This window comes from Sinocyclocheilus grahami, unplaced genomic scaffold (assembly GCF_001515645.1).
Source record: "Sinocyclocheilus grahami isolate Dianchi unplaced genomic scaffold, SAMN03320097.WGS_v1.1 scaffold1782.1, whole genome shotgun sequence".
NCBI lineage: Eukaryota > Metazoa > Chordata > Actinopteri > Cypriniformes > Cyprinidae > Sinocyclocheilus > Sinocyclocheilus grahami.
Window position 1 is genome coordinate 29,502 of NW_015506961.1, and position 10,462 is coordinate 39,963.

A 10,462-nucleotide genomic window follows, 5' to 3' on the forward strand; every position below is an offset into this window, starting at 1 on the left:
TGTGTTTTCTCAGTTGTGTAATCCCTCTTTTAGGTTTTGTAGAAGGATTACAGTTACAGTGCATGTGACCAGCTAATCAATCACTATATATCAGACAGGATTGATTGACGGACCTCGTCAGCTCTGATGAAACACACAGAAGTCTTCATCACAAAACTCAGGGAATGGACTGATGGCAGTTTCATTTTTATTAAACAAATTGTGCAACTAAAAGCCTGAGACACGTCGGTCTGCTCGAGTATAACCAGAAGGGCTTGTTTGTCTTTTGTTGTTTTTCAGTCAAGTTAGTTTGTTTTGAACGTATAGCAAAATAATAAGACCAGTTCTGAAACTGATGAACTGATGGCATTAAAACATTCAAGGTATTCAGTGTTTCATATTCCTACTGTTCATTTATAATTCTATTTCTACTGTTCATTTATAAATACATTCTTTCTTGAAAAACTTAGGTACAAAAATAACTGTTTAAAAGAAAGCATTTCCTCTGATCCACTGGGATAAACAAGAACAGGATTCCCACAGCGTTTGCTCAAATGAACTAGAATGAGAATGGGCAGCATCTATCTCCTAAAGTGCCCTAAACTTCTCTTGTTTTCATAAAGCAGCATCAGTCCTCAGCCCCTCATTAGAAAAAAAACCAAGTATTAAGTGCAGTATATATGAAAGAATGTTGGCATGAATGTAAAGTCTCACACAGAACGCCTGGTGAAGAGTCTCGGTCTGTTGTGTTTAGAGCTTCAGAGCAGCATGTATTTGAATTAAAAGACACCTGCAAAGAAAGTAAAGGATATTATTATAAAAGTTCAACTGAATTGGAATAAGGGTTGAAGGATGCCATCAGGATGTTCTTCACAAACACTGGAGGTGAGATCATGAAAACAGGCTCCAGCAGAGTAACAGTGAACATGATTAAACCGGATTAAACGGAGATCATTTCACATGCTGCTGCTGCTGCTTCATGGCAGACTTTGTTACCAGATCTGTTACATGTGCAGTTTCCATTCATACGGTTGATGTATTTTCTCTTTTTAAAATTTTGGTGCACAACTGTTATTAATATAGTGTACACATCATAGAAACTAGAGATGCACTGATATTGTATTGATCTGAAATTGTCCCTCGTTTACTGATTTGTTCTCAAATGCTCTTGCTCAAATATCCCGTGCGTGTTCATAGTGTCAGAACGCGTCAGTATTTCAACATGAATGATTATTCTTCTTTCGAGCTGTTCAGAGCAGGCGTCTCATTATTACCATGTGCAGTTCTACTGATGGGTGGCTGTTTGCAGTCCTGCACATAGTGAGCGCGTCTGAATGTCAGCTGGTTTGTTGACTGACTGTCCACATCTGTTCACAGAGAGACAGAACAAAAACCAACTCAAAAACATCCACATTGTGCACAGAGCATCCACTCACAAAACCACCTGTCCCTTTCTCACTGTCACGGTCCAAACTTTCTCTCTGCCATCACGAGGACTTGAGGAGCAAGCCACAGATGAAATAGACGTCAGGACACTCTGAACACCAAACGCTGAAGGAATCGCACACAGTGTTACGGTTATGGTAACCCTAACCCCAGCCCTAATGTGCTGTACTGCTTCATTCAGTCCCAGAAGAAATCATGGCATCAGATCTTGCACCTGGTTTTTGGGACTTTTCATTGCAGGCTTCTTTCAGTGACTCTGCTGACACACAGACACAGGACAGAAAGTCCTTTCAAAGCACAAGAGAACAGGGAATATATCACAGCACAAACCTCCATCCTGACACATGCTCTCTGTACAGCATACCTGCACAGCAAGCGCCATTTTACAACAAAATTAAAAATATATTTTAAAATTCAAGACGCAGCACATTGGAAGATCTTTCATGATCTTCAATACTCTGACATAAAGGTGATTTTTTTTCCAGAATAAACATAACAGCAATTCTTACAATGTTGAATAAATAAAAATGTTTCTGTAATTTTGGTGTGTTAAAGGTCAAGATAGCTTCTCTGTAATTGTTCAGGATAAGAAATAAAATCTAGCTTTAACAAAATTATTTACGTACTGAACCACAGCTGTATTCACCAATGAATTGATTCAAATGCATTATTTACATATTCAATGGATGTAAAATGCCACACAGTGAACTCTTCATTTCTCCACACATTAATCACTAGCGCGCTTTTATTAACACCTCAATGAAACGGGACGATCCTGATCTTATACGTTTTACATTTTAAACAAACGCAACATTGTTTCTATTATTGTATACTTATATAGTGACAAAGTAACTGTTTTACCAGCGGCCTTTGGTTGCCGTGGTTACAAACAACAACAGAATCACGCGCATCTAACGCAGGCGTCATCTCTAGTGCGCTTATAACGCGTCACGTGACTCATTATGCTGCGCGCTGTTCCTCTCGCTCGACTTCTCTGCACTATTTATAGTTTTTATTGTCGTCGTGAGGTTACATTTTAACAGACTGAAAATTATAGCTTTTTATTGCAGGCGAGGACTATTTTGCGACAAGTGCCAATCATTTTACGGCAGTGTGTTGCGAGAGCGCCGGCTGCTGGAGGAACAGCACAGAAACACACATTAGCTTTATTAGCAGCACATGAGGATATGGGTGAAAGACCCATATCCTAGAGTTCTTGTATTTGTGAGCAGTGTTGTGTGTTTTGTGACTGTCAGAACAGAAAAGCGTTGTTTCTCGTGACTGTGACTCCACTGTCATTCCTGATCTACGAGAGAGTCGCTCATTTCTCTTCGGTTCGAGCGCTGGACTCAGGTAGTGTTGCTTGTTTTTCCAACATTGAGCTGTAAATGAAGTCTTAGTTCTGCTGCTTTATTTAACTGCATCTCTCTGTCCAGCTCAAGAAGTTTTAGAACAAGCAGATTATCTGTACAGCTGTGGAGAGACACAGAAACTCCACCAGCTCCTGGTGCGCCACAAAGACAGGTAAAACTAACCCGAGAGAGAGCATTCAGACAGGTAAAACTAACCCGAGATAGCGTCCAGACGGGTAAAACTAACCCAAGAGAGCGTTCAGACGGGTAAAACTAACCCGAGAAAATACAAAGACAGTTAAAACTAACCCGAGAGCGCGTTCAGACGGGTAAAACTAACCCGAGAGCGCGTTCAGACGGGTAAAACTAACCCGAGAGCACATTCAGATGGGTAAAACTAACCCGAGAGCGCGTTCAGATGGGTAAAACTAACCTGAGAGCCTGTTCAGACGGGTAAAACTAACCCGAGAGCCTGTTCAGACGGGTAAAACTAACCCGAGAGCGCGTTCAGACGGGTAAAACTAACCTGAGAGCACATTCAGATGGGTAAAACTAACCCGAGAGCGCGTTCAGACGGGTAAAACTAACCCGAGAGAGCGTCCAGACAGGTAAAACTAACCCGAGAGAGCGTTCAGATGGGTAAAACTAACCCGAGAGAGCGTCCAGACAGGTAAAACTAACCCAGACGGGTAAAACGAACCTGAGAGCACATTCAGACGGGTAAAACTAACCTGAGAGCACATTCAGACGGGTAAAACTAACCTGAGAGCACATTCAGATGGGTAAAACTAACCTGAGAGCCTGTTCAGACGGGTAAAACTAACCCGAGAGCACATTCAGATGGGTAAAACTAATCCGAGAGCGCGTTCAGTCGGGTAAAACTAATCCGAGAGCGCGTTCAGTCGGGTAAAACTAACCCGAGAGCGTTCAGACGGGTAAAACTAACCCGAGAAAATACAAAGACAGGTAAAACTAACCCGAGAGAGCGTTCAGACAGGTAAAACTAACCCGAGAAAATACAAAGACCGGTAAAACTAACCCGAGAGCCTGTTCAGACGGGTAAAACTAACCCGAGAGCGCGTCCAGACAGGTAAAACGAACCCGAGAGAGCGTCCAGACAGGTAAAACTAACCCGAGAGCGTTCAGACAGGTAAAACTAACCCGAGAGAGCGTCCAGACGGGTAAAAATAACCCGAGAAAATACAAAGACAGGTAAAACTAACCCGAGAGAGCGTCAAGACAGGTAAAACTAACCCGAGAAAATACAAAGACAGGTAAAACTAACCCGAGAAAGTACAAAGGCAGGTAAAACTCACCTGAAGCTGTAGGTAAATGTGAAATCTCTGCAAGTATCAGTTATCAACAGTTTTGAGTGAAATCTGGCCGTCTTCACACTCAACGGTTCAGGATGACAGAGGATCGCTTCTGCTTATTCTCAGCCAGAACACAAACATCAGCAGTGTGTTAGATGACATAAAGGCCGTATTAACAGTGAAGGTATCTCTCCGTTCGCAGTGATGATGCAGAGTTTCTGTGGCGTTTGGCGCGAGGGTCCCGTGATCTGGCGTTACTGTCCAGCATCAGCGCCGACGAGAAGAAACGGCTCACATACGAGGCCTTTGACTACGCTAAGAAAGCTCTGGAGAAAAATCAGGCTTGCTTTGCAGCACACAAAGTAGGTGATCATTTCTGTTTGTAAATGTGTATTGCAGTGTTTGAGCAAATATTAGATGTTTTATCACCCTGTCGTCTGCAGTGGTTTGCAATCTGCCTCAGTGATGTTGGTGATTATGAAGGGATCAAAGTGAAAATAGGAAATTCCTACACCATCAGAAACCATTTAGAGGCAAGATGTTAATTGGGGTGAATTAAATAACCACACCAGTTAGGTCACATTCACTGAATGAATAAAACATCTTAACGCTCATTTCTACAGCAAGCGATTGAACTCAATCCAAAAGATGCAACGTCCATCCATATTCTTGGTTACTGGTGAGTTTGTATTCTGCTATAAACAGATACATTTGCACATCACTGGCCATATTGAACTTTCGTAACATGATGACCGTTCCTTTGACTGTGTTTGCCCGGCTTGCAGGTGTTTTGCGTTCGCTGAATTAGCGTGGTACCAGCGGAAAGTTGCAGCGGTTATTTTTGCATCTCCTCCAACAGCCACTTATGAAGAGGTCAATGAAACGAATAATTATATGTTCCCAGCCACATTCCTGCAGCCCCAACACTGCACGCTGTCCATGTCTTCTTAATCAAACACAGCTGAATGAGATCCTCAGCTCATTACTAGAGACCGTCAGACAAAGTGCTCCAGGAACACGGCTGGGAAACACTGATGTAGATGCTTACATGAGCACTGAAGCTGTGGGAGTAATAAATGTCTTGTCTTCCTCAGGCTTTGGCATTTTTCCTGAAAGCTGAAGAAGGTCCCGTATGAATGCAAACACCTTCATCTTGTTTTTAATTATTTTACACATGACTTTAACATTTTAATATCTGGATTTAGTTGACCCAAATTTCTACAGCAAGAACCTGCTGATGCTGGGAAAGTCATACATGATGCTGAGCGACGTCAAGCGGGCGGCGCTGTGGCTCGCTAAAGCACGAGATTATCCTGCAGTCACAGAAGAAGACAAACAGGTTCACAAGCACAGTTTGATCACGGTTATATTCATGTTATATCGTCTGCAGAGGCGTAATGTTCACATTTGGCCCAATGCAGGTTCATAAGGAAGCGCTGGAGCTGCTGAAGAAACTCGGATGATGAGTAGCAGCTAAATCAGACCCGATGCGATCTAACAGTTACCCAGAGATGCCTTCATTGATTTTTGTAATGACTTACCATTGATTTGTGTATGATGGCGATTTATCATTCGCTATTTTAGACTCTTAAGTGTCTGCCATTATCTGAAGCTGAATGAAAGGACGATGTCTAAATGTAATGCAGACTGTATTTGACTAGTACTGGTGTATTTCTAGCACTCTTGAATGTTTAGATACGATGCTCACCGCAAACAGACCCTGGACTGACTGCAGAGCAAAGATCACTCAGTGAAGCTTTAACATGTGACTAATCTGTTTATCGTATAGTAATGAGGATTTTTATCAAACTCTTTTAACACACGTGTGCACCTGGATACTTCTCTGAATACTTCAGTTTACCTCAGTTTTCTCACAGAATCGTCCATCCACCTTTGAAGACACGGAAACTTATGAAACATGGTTTTTGTTCTTTATTTACATGAATCTGATTTCAAATGTTTTGGAAGCAATTAAACTAACAAAAATTTATTTAACAAATTGACTATTTTGTTCTCTCTGCAAATGAAATTCAAACAAACTTGAATATATATTTATGCTGGGCTCAGAGTTCTGTGTTGAGATGCAATTAAAGAATCTAAAAAACCCCCACAGGAATCTCCATCAGTGCTTGAAGAACACGAAGAGACAGCAGAGTTTGTTTGAACTCATATATTTTAATATGAAAGATATTCATGGACAGTTTTCCTCCCCTGACGGTCAAAGGCCACAGAAATAGTGAAGTGCTTCGAGCACAACTGATGTTCTGAGCGAGTGCAGAGAGAGACCAATACTGTCGAGAGCCAGTCGTGATGAATGATATGTGAGACAGCGGTCTACAGGAGTCCAATCATCTCTCAGTCTGCAGGCAGCCATGCAAGCGCTTCATCACAACTCAGTGTCCAACAACACAAAACTAATCAAGAAAAACCCCAGGCACCTGATCAAACTCTACAATCATTCTGTAAAAGCTCTATAAAACTAGAGCCGTAAGTTTGAGTTCTACTATAAAATCATCTCTAATGTTTTTTTTCAGACTCATTTTACAAACCCGCCAAATGAATAAAACGAAGCATCGTTGTATATAGATACCAGCATCGAAAAGATCAGAAAAGCTCAAACGCTTCCATATTCATGGGGAATCATGTTATGACGATTGCTAAATGAGGTCTTAAGATAAAGATTTGGTTTAAAATGACAAAATAGCTTATTTACATTGGTAATCATCTGTGCAAGTTTCATGGTTTTGTTTTACTTGGCTGATGCGTGGCCATAAAGAGGAAAGACGCTTCATCACTCTTGACCGAATCCTTCCGTCTCCTCGATCGCAAAGAGCAGCTTCTCCTTCAGCTGTTCGAAGCTTTTGTAGGGGGGCAAATCCAGCCGGTTAAAGCTGCGAACAGAAAACACAGAGTGAGACGTGAGTGTCATCAGCCTGTGACCCTACCTTCATCCTGAACACTCACCAGGTGTGACTCCGGGGCAGCCACGTCTCTTTGCCCACCTTCTCAATGCAGAACTTCTGCGGTCCGTTGCTTCCTGGAGGATGAAGAATCAGAAGAAGAGGGTTCAGATGTGTCTGTGTCACACGGGTGAGGGGAATAAACAAGCGTGTTTGTGTTTTTCTGCATGAGTTTCTGGATTGACTGGAGACTCACCCATGAGCTCAGCGAAGCCGCCCAGCGGAAGCCTGCAGGTGCCCGTCACAAACTGCATCAGACGCATACGCACCTCGTTATCCACCTCCTTCACCAACTAAACACACACACAGAGAGATTCAGACTTCACTCGCTTCAATGGGCAGAAAGCAGCTTCCTCTTCCAGTTCAGTCTGCTTTGAAATCCTGTGGAAACGACTAAAACCCAAACAGAAATCTCTTCAACATAAAATAGATATAAAAAGCAAGTAAAATGATAAAGGTTTAACTCAAATCTAATTTAAATTAAATTAGATTTGAAAAGTCTGTTTACAGCTGAGATGTTGAGAGACTGCGGCTGGGCAATATGGCCAAAAATATTAGCATGAAATTAATTTACCATTGACGGGGTTAGGTAATGTTAACAAAAATTAACATGTCTGTTAGACCTTGAGAATCAATGTGAACATAACCTATATTAAAATATTCTTTATCGCTCAGCCCGTGTAACTCTTCCATGTAAGTCCAATAGGACAACATTTCTAAAGTCTATTTGCATATAATGCTTCAAAAGTAAAAAAATAAAAAGTATATATCACCTAAAAATCATTACAATAATGATTTATTTAACAGTAATATAATTAAAATAATATTATTTTAGTTATTAACTTGTGTTGCCAAACACATTACCATTTACTGTAAACATTTCTGCTTTTTGGCTAACAATCTTCAAGTACAAAAACGAGTCAAATATAAACTCAATAACTGGTGAATTTCAAGGCCAGTGTTGAATGTTTTGAAACAGCTCCTACGGCAGGAGAAAGGAGCCGTGGTGCTTTCATACGAGACCTTCTGAAAAGACACTAGTGAAGTCAGAGGTGTCTCACACCTGCCAGAACCAGATGATCTGTTTGCTGTTGCGTGTGTAGTGACGATAGACTGTGTTCCTCTGCCAGTCCTGCAGATCCACCTCCTGCATGCCACACAACATCACCTGCAAACACAGAAGCGTCTGTCACCGAGAGCTTCAGACGGGTTCAGGCGGCTCAAACAAACCGCTAACACACCTCCAGCTCCTTCTCATCAAAGTACTGCAGCCACTGCAGCGGCACCACCTCGTTGAAGCCGTCCAGGAACGCTTTGGTCTGACTCTCAACTCCACGAGAAAACCTCCACTCGGCCATCAGCCTGCGGGACAGAAGAGACCGTCAGTCACAGGAACACGGGACACTAAAGCCAGTTTCACACCTAAAGCGTGAGTGTCAAGCAGCAGCGTCGCATGAGCAGCGTGTGAGTAATGGTTTCGGCGCTGAGTCTATTTTTAGCTGCACTGCTCACGCTCAAATAAAGTGACAGTACACTTTTGATGGACAAAAATTTATATGATTTCACACAAAAATTGCTAAAAAATGCACACAATAAGTAGCCTATGTCTAGAGTGTTTTAACAAGAATTGGAGTATGTCAAAAAAAACTAAAGGAAGAATCAAAAATATGTATATAAGATTTATCCATTTAAGCTTGTTTTTTTCTGAAAATTGTTCAGTTTGGGTTAAAGTATTGTGTAATATAAAAAAAAAAAACATTTAAAACAGCACGTTCTATATCGAAGTATGACTGAAACAACATGATCTTAGCTGTTTTTATTGTTTACCTTTTATATATGAAAACCTGCATTAACATGCAAATCCCCAGGTTAACAAACTTTCAAGACTTTAAAGTTTATAACTGACCAACTTCTAAAAACAAATTTGTAGTTTCTTTGTAAAGAAATATGCAGCTTTGGAGCCGCTGCTGTGATGCTGTACAAAGGCTTCCAGTGCGAATACTCTGTTGAGTCTGCAGCTGACGTGACGCTGTACTTACGCTTGCGGTGTGAAACAGGCGTAACAGCGGCTGCTGCAACTCTTACCCAATATACTCCTCTTTATTCTCCTCCGTCACCAGGACATCAGCGCCGTCTTCTTTCAGGTCGTGAGACGTGATTTTGCCCAGGATCTCCATGTCCACTGAGAAGTACATCTCCAGGCCGCACTCCTCGATGTTGTTGTCTCTGCGAAAGAATCACATGAGCGACGATCAGTCTTCTGTAGAAACGTTTACTGTGACCTCTGACCTCATCATTCCAGGTCATGGATTTGTGAAAACTGAAGAGGGGAACTCTAGCGCTACGATGCACTTGCTAGCCGTTTTTCACATTCAAAAGGTCAGGACGGTTTATAATAACCAGACAGACGTACCTGATCCAGATGAGAGAGTTATAGAACTCAGGATCTATTGACTCCAGATCCTTCAAGATCAGCTTCTTATTGAGCATGCGCTTGTAGAAGGGCAACGAGAAGCCGGTATCGATGAACTTCCCGTGGAAGAGAGCCTGCAAACACAGAAATGAGCGACTGGTCTGCAGACTTCAGCTCTACTGATGCGTGTGAGTGTGCGTGAGTGTGTGTGTGCGAGTGAGTGTTTATGAGTGAGTTTATGAGTGTGTGTGTGCGTGAGTGAGTGTGAGTGAGTGTTTATGAGTGTGTTTATGAGTGAGTGTATATGAGTGTGCATGAGTGAGTGTTTATAAGTATGTGAATATGAGTGTGAGTGTGTGTATATGAGTGTGCATGAGTGAGTGTATATGAGTGTGCGTGAGTGAGTGTTTATGAGTATGTGTTTATGAGTGTGCATGAGTGAGTGTTTATGGGTATGTGTATATGAGAGTGCGTGAGTGAATGTTTATGAGTATTTGTATATGAGTGTGCGTGAGTGAGTGTATATGAGTGTGCGTGAGTGAATGTGAGTGAGTGTATATGAGGGTGCGTGAGTGAGTGTTTATGAGTATGTGTTTATGAGTGTGCATGAGTGAGTGTTTATGGGTATGTGTATATGAGAGTGCGTGAGTGAATGTTTATGAGTATTTGTATATGAGTGTGCGTGAGTGAGTGTATATGAGTGTATGTGAGTGAGTGTATATGAGTGTGCATGAGTGAATGTTTATGAGTACGTGTATATGAGTGTGCATGAGTGAGTGTTTATGAGTGTGTATATGAGTGTGCGTGAGTGAGTGTGAGTGAGTGTTTATGAGTGTGTGTATATGAGTGTGCGTTTATGAGTATGTGTATGAGTGTGTATGAGTGAGTGTTTATGAGTATGTGTATATGAGTGTGCATGAGTGTGCGTTTATGAGTGTGTATATGAGTGTGCGTGAGTGAGTGTGAGTGAGTGTTTATGAGTGTGTATATGAGTGTGAG

At 41.8% G+C, this 10,462-nt stretch overlaps 2 protein-coding genes and 1 long non-coding RNA gene across 5 annotated transcripts in view; 2 read left to right on the forward strand and 1 right to left on the reverse strand.

The window, feature by feature from the left end:
* Positions 1-2,107: 2,107 nt before the first annotated feature.
* On the forward strand, positions 2,108-6,492 carry rmdn1 (regulator of microtubule dynamics 1). Its single transcript, XM_016259027.1, has 10 exons — positions 2,108-2,113; positions 2,637-2,778; positions 2,862-2,949; positions 4,293-4,452; positions 4,534-4,623; positions 4,714-4,769; positions 4,876-4,963; positions 5,185-5,215; positions 5,296-5,429; positions 5,512-6,492. Exons 1-10 carry the CDS (start codon positions 2,108-2,110, stop codon positions 5,551-5,553), a joined length of 837 nt encoding a protein of 278 aa, XP_016114513.1. The 3' UTR covers positions 5,554-6,492.
* Positions 3,354-4,045, forward strand: LOC107572620 (uncharacterized). Of its 2 annotated transcripts, none has more exons than XR_001607374.1 (3): positions 3,354-3,437; positions 3,744-3,774; positions 3,868-4,045. It is a non-coding gene; the product is annotated as an uncharacterized lncRNA (long non-coding RNA). The 2 variants fall into 2 exon arrangements; XR_001607373.1 differs by having other exon boundaries at positions 3,380-3,447.
* Positions 6,022-10,462, reverse strand: part of LOC107572619 (NEDD4-like E3 ubiquitin-protein ligase WWP1) — a 27,690-nt gene continuing 23,249 nt past the window's right edge. For both annotated transcript variants that reach the window (XM_016259036.1, XM_016259037.1), the window contains exons 19-25: positions 9,464-9,597; positions 9,136-9,276; positions 8,292-8,412; positions 8,114-8,218; positions 7,247-7,343; positions 7,055-7,127; positions 6,022-6,981 (exon numbers count right to left, since the gene is read on the reverse strand). In XM_016259036.1, coding sequence (XP_016114522.1) covers positions 6,882-6,981; positions 7,055-7,127; positions 7,247-7,343; positions 8,114-8,218; positions 8,292-8,412; positions 9,136-9,276; positions 9,464-9,597 — 771 coding nt within the window. In that variant the 3' untranslated portion in view covers positions 6,022-6,881. The remainder of the gene's footprint in view (positions 6,982-7,054; positions 7,128-7,246; positions 7,344-8,113; positions 8,219-8,291; positions 8,413-9,135; positions 9,277-9,463; positions 9,598-10,462) is intronic.